At 44.2% G+C, this 18,561-nt stretch overlaps 1 protein-coding gene across 1 annotated transcript in view; it reads right to left on the bottom strand.

The window, feature by feature from the left end:
- Window positions 1–17,814, bottom strand: part of metrn (meteorin, glial cell differentiation regulator) — a 46,834-nt gene extending 29,020 nt beyond the window's left edge. Inside the window, exons 1-2 of the mRNA XM_038819904.1 lie at window positions 17,498–17,814; window positions 14,829–15,280 (exon numbers count right to left, since the gene is read on the bottom strand). Of these exons, the coding sequence (XP_038675832.1) occupies window positions 14,829–15,280; window positions 17,498–17,598 (553 nt within the window). The 5' untranslated portion in view covers window positions 17,599–17,814. The remainder of the gene's footprint in view (window positions 1–14,828; window positions 15,281–17,497) is intronic.
- Window positions 17,815–18,561: the final 747 nt, after the last annotated feature.

An 18,561-nucleotide genomic window follows, 5' to 3' on the forward strand; every position in this document is an offset into this window, starting at 1 on the left:
AATTTTTAAACATTTATCACTCAGCCGTAACATTAAATTACACGACTACCGCTACAATAGATCTCTCCCTATTCTTTCTCAAGAAGGTATCCAAACGTGTCAGAAAAGAACAGCTACAGCCCCAATGTGACCTGTTTCCAAATACCAGCAAAACCATCATCTATGTATTTCTATAATACATTATCCCATCGTGCTTCACAGGAGAGTTACAGAACAAGATTTGACACCAAGATTGAAGTCTGGTTCAGCCTCAAATAGTTTCCATGGAAAGTGATCCAATCATCCATTTAGTCGGACAAGGAAAAGGTGATTGCGATGGGAGTCAAAAACAAGGGGCGGGACTTACCAACCACCCCGCCGCATGTTTTTTGGAGGCGGACGCAGCCCGTCAGTGGGATCTACTGACCCTGCCATTGGCAATGAGATTTCCGGTGACAGCACCCCTCATCACCAGGAAACCCTTGCTCCGGCATGGGACCAGAATTTTCTGCTGGTGTGAACAGCCTGTAAATCTCGCCCAAGAACTTCTGTCTTTCCCATAATTAAATGATGGTAATTTGGGCAGCACGGTTGGCGCAGTGGGTTAGCTCTGCTTCCTCACGGCGCCGAGGTCCCAGGTTCGATCCTGGCTCCACACTGTCCGTGTGGAGTTTGCACATTCTTCCCGTGTTTGCATGAGTTTCGCCCCCACAGCCCAAAGATGTGCAGGCTAGGTGGATTGGCTATGCTAAATTGCCCCTTAATTGGAAAAAAATAATTGGGTACTCTAAATTTATTTTTTTTTAAATTTTAAATGATGGTAATTTCTTCTCAAGCAATACCGATGCCGGACATGCAGTCAATCTGGATACAGTGGAGGGATCAAGAAAGATGGAGGTGCATATAGTCAGCGTATATGTGAAAACTAACATTGTGTTGTGTTTTAGGATGACGTTGCCAATGGGGCAGCATGGTTGAGAATAAGGAAGGAAAGGAGCCAAGCACAAGTTCTTATAGGGAACACCAGAGCTAATGGTGCAGGCATGAGAAGTCATTGCAGATGATTCTCAATTTTGACAGGATAAAAAGAATGAAACCCAGCCAGTGTAATCCTACCCAGGGGATTAATGGTGGGGAGGCATTGGAGCCAAATTTTGTGCTCAACCATGAAAAGTTTACCCGAAGGTAACGAAGGTGCCATTTGTGACTTTGCACAGAGTGGAAACCTGATGAGAAGGATTCACGCCAAATATTCCAAGTAGGGAGGGCATGGATTTGGAAGGCAACAATACATTCACTGGCTTGGCAGGAGAGACAGTTTAGAGATGGGGGTACTGGTTTGAAAGGGCAGAAGGCGGGGGGGGGGCAAGGATTTATGACGTTGGAGAAGACGATTATGGTCGGGTTAAAGGATTGAGATTGTCTTCTGTGTGGAAGTACAAATCTCGGTAATTTTATGTTTTGGTCCCATGCCCATTCAGAAATGGACTTACAAACTTTGAATTATGTTCCTCAAGCATTAAGGTTGGCATCTAGAATATAATTTGAACCCTGATCTCAGGTGATGTGCAATGCTTTTCTAGCCCATTGTGCCACCCAGTCCAGAGATTGTTCTTTCTGATCATGAACAATGTTACAACCTTTCTTCAATTTACTTAACATCTTCCATTCACAGTTAAATACCGACAAAAACAATTGTTCAAAAGCATTGTTCATCAATGCTTTCTTAAAACTCTTCAATTACCTGGGGCAGCACGGTGGTGCAGTGGTTAGCACTGCTGCCTCACGGCACCGAGGACCTGTTGCCTTTTTCGATTCCTCTCTGAACCTTCTATATTCAATTCAATTGTTTATCCACCGGACATCTGCCATGAACACATCTTTTCGGCTTCACCATAAATCTACCTCTTTCAGCATCCTGGAAGCTTTGGACTTGTTTGCCCTACCTGTCCCTTTCACAGAAATATACTTGGACTGTGCCTACCCCCTCTCTTTTTCTGCCGGTCAGTATTTGATTCCAGTCCGTCTGGGTCAGATCCATTCTCATCCTACTGAAATTGGTTCTCCCCCAGTGAATTATTCTTGCTCTGGATTTCTCCCAATACGTTTCCAGACCTAACCTAAACAATGTAATGCAATGATCACTGTTCCTTAAGTGTTCCCCTACTGACACAAGTCTCACTTGGCTCATCTGATTACTAAGAGCCAGGTCTAGCAGTGCCTTCTTCCTCATTGGACTGGATACATACTGCTGTAGAAAATTCTCCTGAACACTCTAGGAACTCTTGTCCATCTCTGCCCTCTTACACCTCTACTATCCCAGTCTATATTTGAATAATTGAAGTCCCTCATTACACCAACTCGAAAATTCTTGCGTTTCTTTATAATTTCCTTGAAAATGTTCCTCTACATCTTTCCCACTAGTTAGTCGCCTATAAACTACACTAAGCAATGTAATTGCACCCTTTTTGCTCCTTAGCTCTAACCAAATCGATTCCTTTCCTGACCCCTCTCGGACATCCTCTCTATCCAACAATGCAGTGCTCTCCTTAATCAATTCTGCCAGTCTTCCTCTTTTCCTGAACATCTCGTGTACATAAATATTTAATACCCAGTCGTGGCCTTCAAGCCAGATTTCTGCTTTTACGACATTATATATTTCCACATTGCAATGTGCACCTGTAACTCACCACACATACATGCACCATAACTCTAATTTAGAAGAGACAGATATTTCTGCGCCCGCAGATGTGAATCCAAACTGGTGAATTGCTTCCTTGGTACCAGAGTCAAGGATGTCACTGAATGGCTGCAGAGGCGGGGTGGGGGAGGGGGCGAGGTTGTTAACAGCCAGCAGTCAATGGTCCATATCAACAATGTAGGCAGAAAGAGGGGTGTGGCTCTGCAGTCAGAATTCAGGGAGCTAGAACATAAAACATAGAACAGTACAGCACAGAACAGGCCCTTCGGCCCTCAATGTTGTGCCGAGCATTGTCCGAAACCAAGATCAATCTATCCCACTCTCTGTCATTCTGGTGTGCTCCATGTGCCTATCCAATAACCGCTTGAAAGTTCCTAAAGTGTCCGACTCCACTATCACAGCAGGGAGTCCATTCCACACCCTAACCACTCTCTGAGTAAAGAACCTACCTTGGCCATCCCTCCTATATCACCCACCCTGAACCTTATGCCCCCTTGTAACAGCTACATCCACCCAAGGAAAATGTCTCTGAACGTCCACTCTATCTATCCCCCTCATCATCTTATAAACCTCTATTAAGTCGCCTCTCATCCTCCTCTGCTCCAAAGATTGGAAATTAGCAAGCAGGACCTCAAAAAGTACTAATTTCCGGTTACTCCCAGTACCACATGCAGGTGACGATAGAAATAAGATAAAGCAGTGAATGCGTAGCTAGTGAGATAGTACAGGTGGGAGAGCGTTATATTCTTGGGCCATTGGGGTCAGTTCTAGGGGTCAGTTCTAAGGGGAGATGGGACTTGTACATTCCCAGTGGGCTTTGCCTAAACAGAGTTGGGATATAATATCCTTACAGAGCAATTTGCTACTGCTACTGGGGAGGGTTTAAGCTAACTTGGCAGCAGGTAATACAAGAGAGGGATATCAAATGTGCAAAGAATATTGGGAAGATGGATGCTACTAGAGTAGCCAATAGTAAAGTATTAGGTGGGTTCGGTTTAAGGGTGAAAGTAACAAGGGTTAAATTTGGATTACAGTGAATGATTTACAGCTTTGAATGTCTACTAGCAGTGCTTGGCAGCAGCTAAACTTCAAAATGATTGCAGGCGCACATGTCAAACCACAATTCTAGTTCTCAAAGTAAGGTCAATGTTCTTTTGGTAGTGCATCTCTAACCTTGGCTTCCTCAATGGTAGTTACTGAATCAGAGCAAAAATCTGTCCCTTAACAAATAGAACTTGATATGCAGATCTAAGCAATATATAATTTTCAACACAGGACAGTTGAAATGAAATGAAATGAAAATCGTTTATTGTCACAAGTAGGCTTCAAAGGAAGCTACTGTGAAAAGCCCCTAGTCACCACATTCCAGCGCCTGCTTGGAGAGGCTGGTACAGGAATTGAACCCTGCTGCTGGCCTGCCTTGGTCTGCTTTCAAAGCCATTTAGCCGTGTGCTAAACCAGCCCCTATTGGCTGTTGCAAATAGAAAGATATTATTCAAGTGATGATGTCTGTTGAAAGAATCAATACAATATGTTCCATAATCAATTCACTCATTTTGACGATCTGACTTAATTCCATCCACTTCCTAAACATGCTTTCAGAAATTAAGGATTTTATTTTTGGGAGTTAGAAGACTCACTGTCCTTCTGACCTTTGGCTCTATGCTGGTAGCTTTTCATTGTGCCATAGAGAAAACAAAATCCAGAACTGGTCAGCATTCTGCAGTGTAACGAACCAAGTTAACCCCAGGGCTTTGGTGAGAAGATTAAATTAAGCCTGAAGAACAGGCAGGCAACAATCATCTTGGTTAGTTCCTTTTCCCTATTGCGCATCCCAGTTTGAAATGTAATGTCAATGATATGAAGAATTCCAGGAAAACCGATCATTTGTTTAATTGAGTATATTCTAGATAGAAGTGCCCCAGGCTTCCAAAATCTCTTGCTTTGGTTCCTAGATACCAGAAAGCATAAGGATGATATTACATTCAACTGAGCTTCTTCTGCGATAGAAATACCTTGACATTTTTTTTCAATATAAATTTAGAGTATCCAATTCTTTTTTTCCCAATTTTTTAAAGCAGACCAAGGCAGGCCAGCAGCATGGTTCAATTCCCGTGCCAGCCTCCCCGAACAGGCGCCAGAATATGGCGACTAGGGGCTTTTCACAGTGACTTCATTTGAAGCCTACTTGTGACAATAAGCGATTTTCATTTCATAACGGACAAATTAGCCTGGCCAATTTACCTACCCTGCACATCTTCTTGGGTTGTGGGGGGTGAGACCCAAGCAGACACGGAGAGAATGTACAAACTCCAATTGGGCAGTGACCCAGGGCTGGGATCGAACCCGGGTCCTCGGCGCCGTGATGTAGCAGTGCGAACCACTGCGCCACCGTGCCGCTTAATAGCTTGGCATTTTTGACCACAAAAAAAAAGGCCTTGCCTAGTGTTTTCCCATCAGTCCTGGGGAACACAGTAGCACAGTGGGTAGCACTGTTGCTTCACAGTGCCAGGGACCCAGGTTCGATTCCTCGCTTGGGTCACTGTCTGTGCGGAGTCTGCACGGTCTCCCGTGTTGCCATGGGTTTCCTCTGGGTGCTCCGGTTTCCTCCCACAAGTGCCGAAAGACGTGCTTGTTAGGTAAATTGCACATTCTGAATTCTCCCTCGGTGTACCTGAACAGGCACTGGAGTGTGGCGACTAGGGGATTTCCACAGTAACTTCATTGCAGTGTTAATGTAAGCCTACTTGTAACATTAATAAAGATTATTATTATTTCCTAAGCATCTTGCTTTACTAGACTTTGGCACCAGTGGAAAGGCCTGTTCATGTCAAGGTGCAGCAGAAAGCTGGTAGTGTGAGTTAATATATGGCAAAAGAGAGGTGGCCTCATATGGTTTTCATTTTATGAAACTGCCCATAGACCAAAGCTTAGTAAGTTTAATTTATACAAAAAATGTATTTGGATAGCTTGTCTCACCGCAGTTGACTACTTACTCGGAACAGGGCTGTTAGAACAAGTCAGTAAAATCTTAATCTAACACAGTCAGAGAGCCTCCCACACTGCATTTGATTTAACAACTGAACTGTAGATAGAGGACTGAGAGCAGTTTTGAGCATACACCTTAAGAGGGATATATTGACCTGGAAGAATAGAGTGCAGTGTAGATTTACTAGAATGATACCTGCACTCCAAAGGTTAAACTACGAGAAGCAGTTACACTAAACAAGGGTTAAATTCCCTGGAATTTAGATAGTCAAGGGGTGATTTAATTGAAGCATTCAAGGTATTAAGGGAAACTGATAGGATAGATAATTATTTCTGCTGATTGGACTGGAGGGAACAGACTTAGAATTGGAGCCAGACCTTTCAGGAATGAAATTTGGAGACACTTCTCAACAAAAAAAGGTGATAGAAATTTGGAACCCTTTTCAACGCTCGATAAATTGTTAATTCTTTTTTTAAATTTAGTGCACCCAATTCATTTTTTCCAATTAAGGGGCAATTTAGCGTGGCCAGTCCACCTACTCTGCACATCTTTGGGTTGTGGGGGCGAAACCCACACAAACACAGGGAGAATGTGCAAAACCCACACGGACAGTGACCCAGAGCCGGGATCAAACCTGGGACCTCGGCGCTGTGAGGCAGCAATGTTAACCACTGCGCCACCGTGCTGCCCTAAACCTAATTGTTAATTTTAAAACGGAGAGTGTCAGGTTTTTGTTGGCCAAAAGTGTTACGGAATATGTGGAAAAGATGGGTATACTAAGTTAGGCTGCTGAATAGCGTTCATCTCACACAAAGACTGAAATGATCGCCTCCTGTTCCACGTACCCCACTCACATGCAGTTGGTTCTGAATATGCAGCCATGGTGCAATCACAGGATCAAAGAAAGGCGGCGAAACAGGAGCAGAAGGTGCAGCTGAATGCATAAAGGACGATGTGCTCACATTCGGCTTTAATTCCACTGAAATTAGTTCTAGTTCGGAAAGCTCTCTCAACCATCTTCTGCAAGTATTTTAAGTCTTGGCTGCTCAAGGTGGAACGGAACAGTGGGAAGGTCAAAGATAGACACAATGTGCCAGAGTTAGAATTTTCCAGTTCAAACGATGTTGCTATTTAGCTATCAAGCAGCAAAAATAAAGCTTAAAATATATCGTCGATACATAGCAGGAGGAGAGTATCCTGGCTGGATAACAAGAGAATAATGCTTTCACATTTTCAGAATTTTAATTGTGCAACTAATTTTAGTAGTTCAAGGAATTAGATGTGCGTCTTGATTTTTCCAGATATTTGACTATGAATGTTTTTTTATAATTTTCCAAGTGCTGGGAAAGGATGCTGATGTTGCTATATAAATGATTTTTTTTTTGTAAAATTGTCTGATAAGATTCAGCATCGCACCGTCCATCAAATTAGTAACAGTGGGGAATGAGTGCATTATGTATAATAAATTCATAAATACATTGGTAAAATGAAAGTTTACAATTTTGAAATAAATCTTTACCTATTATTAAATGGAAGGTAAGAGAACAAACCCTTTCTATATATTCTGCTGACACCGCAAATAAATCGTTTCACATGTTTTTTTAAAATTTCTAACTAATTTTATTGTGGCTTTAAATTGCAATTATAGTGTCACACAGAAGTAACACTGACCTCATATTATCAACGCTGCTTCGAGTTTGCAAGATAATTTGGAATTGTGGTTACATTGAAGGAAAACACTGATGGGCTGTTTTGCACTTTAAACTATGTTGAGGAAATCTTTGCAGTGGCAAGATTCACAAATCTTATTTCTACCTACTTCCTCCAAAACAAACTAAAAATCTCAAAACGTATGGGCACCAGGTTTTTTAAAAAGCTAAACAAAACGACATGATGAAATACTTGACAATCGCCATGGCAACTGTACTAATCCTTAATCTTTCATGCATCTCAATAAAAAGGCAAAGTTCTGTCTTGGACCCAACACACTGGGCTATTGTCTGTGCCAACACAAGGGTGCTATTGGGGTTACAAAGACAAGAGCATTCTTGACCCTAATAATGCACTTGTTCAACGAAAAGGGAGGAAAGTTCTGTCCCTGCGTCATGGGAAACAAAAGTGGGGTGGGATTAAAGCCTTGGAACTATCCATTTTCAAGTTGATGTTCAGACACACCTGGCTGTCCCTGTGGACAAGCGACGTAAATGGCTTTCGCTGAGCTTTCAGGAGTGCAAAGTGGAACCTGGAAGAATTACTGACAGTGCAAAGAATCTCAGACCACACAACCGCTACTGTTTCAAGCTTCGTTCAGTCCAGGAAATAAGTTTTACATCCAAAATTGGATCAAGTACTCCACTTGGAAATAGAAACATCTTTCAGTGCTGTCATGTATAACTATCAGATTAACCCCTGTACAGCAAAACTGTAAAGCCTCCATTGCAAACATTCTCCTTTTACCTTCGCTAATAATAGCGGGAAGTACATACGAACAAACAGTAGATTACTTTCTGAAGTGTTCCCCATAATGACTGCTTAGCGACCAGTTCCAGAAATCACTGACCAAGTGGAGATTGAGGTTTATTCTCCCAGTACCAAAGCCTCATAATCTAATCAGAAAAATAAAGGATTTACGCGTATTCTCTTATGTGCATACTTAAGGAATTTATAAAATTGTCAAGCAGGTTGTGAAAAAAATTAAAAGTTGCAAACAGGATGCTCCTGAATTAGACTAAGGCTTGGAAGGAATAATTCAACAAAAAAACTTTATCGGATGGAAGGCCCTATTGAAATCCCAACTTTAAAATGCTCTGCTGCGGTTATTTGTAGTTTGCTCCTACAAGGAACAAATAGTCAGAATCTAAACTGCTGATAGTTTCTGAGAACAAGATCATAAGATGTGCTGGAACCTAATCAATTTTAATTCTATGTATAAATAGTTTCAGAAAAACAGATTGAGCCAATTAGAAATATTGTCCTTTTGGATTTTACTTTTCAAGCTTCTCTTACAGGAAAAGAGGCAGATAAAACATAGGAGCAGAAGTAGGCCATTCAGCCCACTGGGTCTGTTCCGCCATTCAATGAGATCATGACTGATCTGAAATTATAAACTTCAACTCCACTTTCCCATCTTATCCCCATAACCCTTGATTCCCTTACTTATTAAAAACCTGTCTGTCTCAGCCTTGACCAATTGTATTTCACTTTCCCATGGTGAAATAATTGTTTTTTTTTGTTCTCTTGCCTTTGTAACGCTCTGCCCGTATCCGTTATAATAGCTGCAGTTAGGAAATTTCTCCCAATGGGTCATCATCAAGTTTATAAAAACTTTAAGGAACATTTCTCCAAACTTTTTATTTTAATTAAGTCTAGGTGAAACTGTATCAAATTAAAGTAATGTCATTGATCTCTCAAGCCCACGGGGAAAGCTGGCAGCTTCTACTCCATACTGGACGTTGACAGGCATATTGAACATCACTGACATTGTTTTTGTCCATGATAGTCTGCTTCACAACATTTATTTATATTCTTTCCTGGTATGTGGGCATCTTTGGCAAGGCCAGTGCTTGTTGTCCATCACTGATTGCCTTGGAGAGCAGTTAACAGTCATCCATGTTTCTGTGGGTCTGGAGTCATATGTGGGTCAGGCAGGGCAAGGATGGTCGGCTTCCTTCTCTGAAGGATATTAATGAATCATTTAGGTTTACGTCACATTTGATGATGATCACCATTAGAAAGACTAGGGCCTGGACTTCACTGAGACAGGTCGACTCGGGAGTCCTTTTATAAAAAAAAACAAATGGTGGGCAGGTCCCCATTCTGAAATTCCCAACCTCTTTTCTGATTTTCGGGAGTGCCTTTAAAGTGTGCAGTCTGGTTCCTGTCAAAATCATGTACCCAACGTTCTCAACCTGGCCAGCTCAATTGTGGGAATAGGCATCACCGATTCTTCCACAATTTCCACTGATTCAGGCTGGGATTTTAGAGAGTTGTGGTTCACGACCCCTCAAAGGAGTCATGAAGCCAAGTCTGCATGAGGGAAGCTTTTGAAAGGTTGGTTAAAAAAGTCCCCCCCACCACCATGGCCCCCATGCACTCAATGCCAAGCTATGGCACTTACATCTGCATTGATTCCAGAAAGTGTATATCAGTGACCCCTCTTGTGTACAGTAGTATGTTTTAATAAAAGGTAATTCCGCGATAACTTCCTCCTGTGTTTAAACATAATCTGTACGGAAAGCTAATAAAAGTATCATCCAGGCCCTTTAAGGAATCAAAAGCCAAAAACACAAAACACTTGAAACCACTTAACTTGGGTGTACACAAACATTATACAATTGATAGCAGAGAGCCTGAGCCAGCAACCAAGCAATGTTTCCTCTGGGGAGCAGGCATTCTAGTATCCTACTAGCTGTCTGGGCTCTCAGTCAAGCATATGTAATTACAGTGGGTCAACGGGCATGATAGTGCGTTAGATTAGCATGGGGACATGAAGGGCCATAAAGAGTTGGTGGAAGGGCAGAGCTTAGCATAGGGAACATGAAGGAACATAGAGAGTGGGTAACGAGAGAATTTTCTCAATTCCTCCTACCCATCTCAAGGATGCAAATCAAGGCCCAGTTTTCAATTCCACTGAATTTAAATTCCACCAGCTGCGGTAGTGAGATTTGAACCCGTGTCCTCAGATCATTAGTCTAGACCTCTAGATTATTAGTCCCGTGACATTATCACAATACCACCATCTCCATAAAGTGAACAGAAGGGTCATTAATAAGAAAGAAAAATTACAGCACAGGAACAGGCCCTTCGGCCCTCCAAGCCTGCGCCGATCCAGATCCTCTATCTAAAACTGTCGCCTATTTTCTAAGGATCTGTATCCCTCTGCTCCCTGCCCATTCATGTATCTGTCTAGATCAGGGGTGGGCAAACTACGGCCCGCCAAAGGTCTTTATGTGGCCCACCAAGATCAAGTCAGAAAAATAAAAAAAATTAAAAATAATGTTTTATTTTTTATTTATTTTTTTAATTTTAAGGTTAATGGGGGGACTGTTGGGTTACTAGTATTGGGTGGATACGTTGACTTGAGTAGGGTGATCATTGCTCGGCACAACATGTGTTTCATGTGAAGTTTCTACTTTAAAATATTAATTAATAAAAATTAATTGCTTTTTTTTCTTTAAAAAACCTTTTATTTTGGCTATTTTAAATATTAATTATTTTACTTAATATACTATGCGGCCCTTTAAAATTGTGAATTTCTGAATGTGGCCCTTGCACGGAAAAGTTTGCCCACCCCTGGTCTAGATACATAGAACATAGAACATAGAGCAGTACAGCACAGAACAGGCCCTTCGGCCCTCAATGTTGTGCCGAGCCATGATCACCCTACTCAAACCCACGTATCAACCCTATACCTGTAACCCAACAACCCCCCCCCCTTAACCTTACTTTTATTAGGACACTACGGGCAATTTAGCATGGCCAATCCACCTAACCCGCACATCTTTGGACTGTGGGAGGAAACCGGAGCACCCGGAGTAAACCCACGCACACAGGAGGAGGACGTGCAGACTCCACACAGACAGTGACCCAGCCGGGAATCGAACCTGGGACCCTGGAGCTGTGAAGCATTTATGCTAACCACCATGCTACCCTGCTGCTTCAACGATGTTATCGTGCCCGCCTCTACCACCTCCGCCGGCAATGCGTTCCAGGCACCCACCACCCTCTGCGGAAAGAACCTTCCACGCATATCTCCCTTAAACTTTTCCCCTCTCACCTTGAACTCGTGACCCCTGGTAATTGAGTCCCCCACTCTGGGGAAAAAGCTTCTTGCAATCCACCCTGTCTATACCTCTCATGATTTTGTAGACCTCAATGAGGTCCCCCTTCAACCTCCGTCTTTCTCATGAAAATAATCCTAATCTACTCAACCTCTCTTCATAGATAACTTAATATAGTATCTTTCTAACCTGCAACCATTTTAATCCTCCCAGGTCATTTCCATTACCACTGACACCACATTTCTAAAGTATTAATGAGCTGTAAATCATTTTTGGATATCCCAAGCTCATGAAAGGCACTCGGTGGGATTCTCCGTTCCTGAGATGAAGTGTTGACACCAGGGCAGGATTAGTGGAATTCTACGGCAACAAAACTGGACTAATTGACTGACTTTTAGGTGGCTAGCACCGGCATCGTATGGAACACGATTGATTCCTATGAGAAATGGTGCGGAATTCGCCGGTTTCACGATTTTTGAAAGCCGCCGGGTATTCCCCCCCGATCAAGGCGAGGAATCGCGGGGACCCTGGAGAGTACCGGGTCAGGCCCGCTAATGATACGAGTTTACTGTACATGTGGAGTGGAACACATTGATGCCACTATTGAGGCACTGAAGAATTGCAATTTGACGTGAACTCGGCGCCCACCACAATTTTGGCATCAGTAACGTTTCTCCACCCAATTGCCTTTCCCGATTCTGGTGTCAGCCGACAGAGACTCCCGCCCACTGCCTTTCTCTCCATCACTGCGCGAAAACTGATTGGAGGTGGAGAGGGACCCTGAATGAGACTGAAATGAACTACAACCTTCTTTTCAGGGAAAATGGTGACCCCTCCCCCCTCCACTCTTTTCTACACAAGTGTCAATCTCCTCATTGTCGAATTAATGAACATTCCCTGGACTGTGTTGGTGGTTTTATATCATCTCAAGGCGGAATGTCCAAAGACAGACAAGCTGGCTGGTTTTGCTCATTTACCGCCCTTTATGATTGACAAGTAGAAGGATTGCTAGTTAAGGGCAGACTTTGGGTTGCCAACCCTCCAGGATTGGCCTGGCATCTCCAGGAATTGAAGATCAATCTCCAGGACACAAGCTGTGTGTGATCCTGGAGAAAAATCATTAGGACATTAATGTTTTTTTTATTTCTCTTTACCATTTATCACAATGTTGAAAATGGGAGAATTGACAGTCAACCATCGTCAATTAGGTCATGAATGTTTTTGCTTTCCAATTGTGTGTGGCACAGTCGCAACCACTGTGGCTCCACAGCTCCAGGGTCCCAGGTTCAATTCCCGGCTTGGGTCACTGTCTGTGCGGAGTCTGCACGTTCTCTTTGAGTCTGTGTGCAATTCCTCCGTGTGCTCCGGTTTCCTCCCACAGTCCAAAGATGTGCAAGTTAAGTGGATTGGCCTTGCTAAATTGCCCTTAGTGTCCAAAAAGGCTTTGGTGGGGTTACTGGGATAGTGGTGTGGGCTTAAGTAGAGTGCTCTTTCCTAGGGCTGGTGCAGACTCAATGGGCTGAAAGGTCTCCTTCTGCACTGTAAATTCTATGATTCAATTGGGGTAGGAAGGCCATGCTTCACAAAGATGAATATTCTCGCTGATGAAACACAAGACGTTGTCTTTCACTGTGTTAAAACTTACTGCCGTCAGACCAGTACTCTGAAATGAAAATCAATTGAACTACAACCTGCTTTTCAAGGCATAGTACAGATTAGTTTTCCTTTTCCGAACTGCTCAGAAAATGTTATCTCTTTGTGGCATGGGGGATAGTCACATAATGAAACCTCCAGGAATAGATTTAATCATAGTTGGCAACCCAAGGCGGACTGCAAATGCAGAAACTAGGATCAGGAGTGGGCCATTTGGCCCCTCGAGCCTGCTCCACCATTTAATAAGATCATGGCTAATCTGATTGTGGCCTCAACTCCACATTACTGCCGAGCACCCTGATAAACTTTGATCCCTTGTTAGCCAAGAATCTACCGACCTCTGCCTTAAATGTATTCAGTGACCCTGCATTCACTGCTCTCTGGAGAAGAAAGTTTCAAAGATGCACAACCCTCTCAGAGAAAAAATAATTCTCACCTCCGTCCTTAATAAGAGAGCGCTTATTTTTAAACTGTAACCCCTGGTTCTAGTTTCTTCCACATGGGGAATCTCCTTTCAACATCAATCCTGTGAACCCCCCTCAGGATCTTAGATGAATCAAGAAGATCACCTCTCAATCTACTAAACTCCAATAAATACAGGCCCAAACTTGTCCAACCTTTCCTCATTAGATAACCTCCCATCCCAAGTACAAGTGAAGTGAACTTTCTCTGAACTGCTTCCAACTCAGTTTTAATGTACTCAGCACTGACATTTGACAGGGAGGCAAAGATTTAAAGGCAAGGGTGGGGAATTTAGAGGGGTTTGAGGAAATACCTTTTCACCCAGCGGGTGGTGGAAATCTGGAGCTCACTGCCTGCAAGGGTATTCGAGGCAGGAACCCTCACAACATTTAAGAAACATTAAGATGAGCAGTCGAAACGCCGTCGCATCCAAGGCTATGGACCAAGTGCTGGAAAATGGGATTAGAGTAGATTGTTAATTTGCATATTCTCCCCATGTCTGTGTGGATTTCACCCCCACAAACCAAAGATCTGCAGGTTAGGTGGATTGGCCACACTGAATTGGCCCTTAATTGGAAAAAAAAGTAATTGGGTACCTAAATTTTAAAAAGAGTAGATTGTTAAAAGTGAATTACCATGGATGCTGGTATCTGAAGCAAAAAAAAAAGAGAATATTGAACGATCTCGGGAGGCCTGACAGCATCTGTGGAGAAAGAAGCGAGCTCGCGTTTCGAGTCTGGATGACTCAAAGAATAGATTGGGGTTTGATGGCTGGTGCAGATGGGCCGAAGAGCCTCTTTGTGTGCTGTAAAACTCTATTCCAATACCTGACTCTATTCCAACTGAGATGGACCAAGGGTCTTGATGCTGCCCCAGAGTGAAACTCACAACAGAAGCAGGGGTGGCATGTGGCACAGTGGTTAGCACTGCTGCCTCGTGGCACTGAGGACTCGGGTTCAATCCCAGCCCCGGGCCACTGTCTTTGTGGACCTTGCATATTCTTCCCATGTCTGCGTGGGTCTCGCCCCACAACCCAAAGATGTGCAGGGTAGGTGGATTGGCCATGCTAAATTGCCCATTAGTTGGAAAAAAAATGAATTGGGTAGTCTAATTTTTTTTTAAAATTACAACAGATGGAATGGTTTGGCAACCTTCAATGACGATGGGCCGAAGGGCCTTTTGTGTGGTGTTAAAGACTATGATACCAACTGTAAGCAGGGACAGCCAATCCAATATATATCTACGTCACAGTATGGCTTCTTACTTTCAATCTGTTGAGGGAGCAGCAGTCCAGAGCTCCAGTCCCCGCGGAGTTCGTACTTAAATGCAGCAATGCGGCGGCTGATGTCCCTGTGAAGTGTTGACTGGATGAAAAGAGCCACCTTCTCACCGGCCAAGCGGCTAAAACAATGCACTTTTGCCTCCACCGCGTCCTCATCCTCCTCCTCCAGCTGCTGGTGTTGATCCCGGACCAGTAGCTGCAGCTCCCCGTTCCTCTCCAGGTAGATCTGCGCCCCCCTGAAGTTCTCAGCCGGCTTGATACATGCGGTGATGCGGCCCCCGGAGCTCCCCCGGCTGGCTGGGGCCACGGGCCCCGGTGGGAGCCGGGGAGACAGACTGAGGCGCAGCGCTCCCACCGGGTACAGCCACTCCACATCGCCCTCGGCACAATGCAGGAAGATCTGCTCCACGCTGCCGGGCTCCTGGGATAGACCACTGCAAGGGAACACAACTGACCATTAGATACACCAAATACACCCAGCCATCCACTCACATTTTAAACATTGTGTGCAATAGATCTGTGTGGGTTACACTCACAACTGCACAGTTATTAGGATGGATAGGACACACCTAGAGTATAACCAATAATGATACAGTGCAGAAGGAGGCCTTTCGGCTATTTGTGGGGGGGGGGGGGGGGGGGGGGGGAATAATGCAATTATTTCCAAAAGCCTTCTTTGCCTCAATGCCCTGTTGCTCTCCCCCCCCCCCCCCCCCCCTCCCCTCCACGCGGGTATTATATACAATTCCCTTTTACTGTTGAATCTGCTCGTACCACTTTTCCATCATAACCACCTCAAACACACATCTATCTGTGCAGTGCCGCCCCTCCTCTGTTGCCAGTTGCCACTTGTTTCTAACGGGAAAAATTTCTCCTTCTGTACTCTTGTCAAAACCCCGATAACTAATCGAACACCTCTATTGAACCTCGCCTTAGCCTTCTCTGCATTAAGGGTGAGCTGCCTGCAAGTTATTGAAACTTTTATTAAGCTACATCTGACCCCTCCTATCCCCAAGGATGGCACAGTGGGTGGCACTGCTGCCTCACAGCACCAGGGTCCCGGGTTCAATTCCAGCCTTGGGTGACTGTGTGGAGTTTGCACGTTCTCCCCGTGTCTGTGTGGGTTTCCTCCCACAGTCCAAAATTATGCAGGTTAGGTGGATTGGCCATGCTAAATTGCCCCTTAGTGTCCAAACATGTACAGCTTAGGTAGGGTTTCGGAGATTGGGTGAAGGAGTGGGCCTCAGTAGGGTGCTCTTTCAGAGGGTGGGTGCAGCCCCGATGGGCCGAATGACCTCCTTCTGCATTGTAGGATTCTAATATATTAAAGTGCGCCATGAGCCCACACTAAGCAACTGCAAACAATCCGCAAATCCACCTGCTCTGACCTGTTCAGAATGAATAAAACGCAGAGTTTGAGCTGTGCAGGTACTTCTCGAGGAGAGTAAACGGGACAGAACTATGTGAACGTCTAGCAAATTTATTAAAATTAATTAACCTGCTAACAAGCACTGGTGGTGAAACAGTTTTCTCATTTGACTGGACTCCGTGCATTTATAACCAACAAACTCACATCCATGATACTAGTTCAATGGATAAGGAGCAACAAATACTCCGCTGGTTAAATCGGTCTCCCCACCCCCACGGGTTTTAATCTCCACCATCTCCCCCAGCCCCCACAGACACACACCCCCAGCCACCCCAGTCAAACCCAATGTGCAAATGTCTCCATCCCCTCCATCACCATCCCCCTCATGAAAAAAAAGTTACTTGCTCATAAAATAAGCGGATAAAATGTCCAGTCGGTCCCACGCTCAGGAGATGCGACAGATTGCGATGGGATTCCGCTTGTCAAGCGCATCACTGCACTTCACCCAGTGGACAATAAAAGTTCGCGCCAACGAATAACAAAGGGCTCGCATTTTAATAAAATGCTGAATGCAAACTCACAATTATGGCAACAAAACTCCCCCCAATGTGCAAACAGAAAGTGCAGCCCTAAAGGCTAAAACTCTTTTTAAAAAAGCCCTCAAGGGTCCCAATTAGCCCAGCGATGTTGTGGATAAGAATGGAAATGAGCTTAAGGAGGACTAACAACAAGAGTTCAAGACAGGGTGAGGTAGGAATGCGAGGCAGTGAGATCAAATAGAATCGTTTAATTGGTGCCAAAATTATCCTTTATAATAAATATTACCAGTGCATTAAACACATATCTCAATGTATTCTTCCCAGATAGAATAATATTCTGGAGGATTTGTCCGGTTGCTCTTAACTACCTTCCAATAAGATAAACATATTTTAAAGTTCTTGTTGGAACGGTAGAGTTGCCTTTTTGATAACAAACAGATTTAAGAGAGTCTAGAATGTAAACCCTTCAGTTTCTCGCCAGGTAAACTTACAACAAATTACAAATCCATGACTTAGAAATGATTTCCACTGACAAAACAAAGTTTCTGGAGAATAAAGTTTCACACCAGCCGGTGGAAATATCGGGCAGTGGTGGGCAGGGGGCGCCATCAGTGGGGAACTTGAGGGGGGGGGGGGGGGGTAACTTTGTCCCGTCTCTGACTGTTCCACAAACATCACAATACAGTGGAGGGTTTTAACGGGCGCATGTGGCTGGGGTAACTTTAAAGCGGGCAGCCTCCTACCTTCCTTTCCAATTGCACTGATCTACCGAGTAATCAGCATACGCCGCTTTCAGCAGGCAGAGTAGGAAAGTCCAAAGTGTGAAAGGTGTCAGCAGAAGCATCTTCAAAGCCCGGGCGCGTAAAATCCTGATTTAATCAAACGGGGATCCCATGAAAACTGATGTCCACCGAGGAAGGGGATACACATGTGAGCATGCTGGTGTCTCCGGAGGGCAGATCTGCTACTTGTTGCCCTTTTCCTTTTCCTCACTGTGCTTCCATGTCCACACAGCTACCTCTCTGACAGACTGAGCAAAGGGCGCCTCCTCTTCACATTTGTTACACTGGCCGGGACCCCGGGTTGGGCAATTCCATTTCACCCAGAGCCAATCAACGAGAGATGTCGATATCGCCGGAGGGCACGCCCCTTACCGTGACGTCCAGCTGCAACAACCCCCCACATCACACTCTTAAAAGGGCAACGATTAGCGTTCAACAGAGCATTTCAGTCCAATTTCTCTTTATCGACCCCCCCCCCCCCCGTTTAAAAAACAGTAGCGCTAATTTTATCCTGGGTGTGGAAGTGCTGAACGATGGCTAGGAGATATAGGACGATGAACGAAACTTGACTCACAGTATTCCTGAAATATTCGTTTGCGAGGCGGTTTTCTGGACCCCACCTGCCAAAAAAGGGAGCTCTCAGACTATTATCCATCCAACTGCATATTTACTCGGAATACGAACAGGAAGGCAGCAAGCCTTGTAACTCAGTGAAATATTTGATAAATCTGGAGGGGGGGGGGGATATTATGGGATTGTCAATCTATCAACATAATCTCAGCCACTGGGATAATCTCCCCCACCCCCCAAAAAATACGCAATTCATAAAATGTATAAAAGTACATTGCTAAACACTTCGACTTGAAGATTAGAGTGCAATAAAATTCAATTTGTCTGCGTACAGCATGCCCCACTCTGGGGCTGGCTCAATAATGTAGCTCGGTTAATATTGACAACGTGCATTCCGTGTCAGGCACACAGCCTGAGGAAGGGCTCGACACCGTTTCCAGCATTCAGGGACCTTT

The sequence above is a fragment of the Scyliorhinus canicula genome, chromosome 15 (genome assembly GCF_902713615.1).
Source record: "Scyliorhinus canicula chromosome 15, sScyCan1.1, whole genome shotgun sequence".
NCBI classification, from domain to species: domain Eukaryota; kingdom Metazoa; phylum Chordata; class Chondrichthyes; order Carcharhiniformes; family Scyliorhinidae; genus Scyliorhinus; species Scyliorhinus canicula.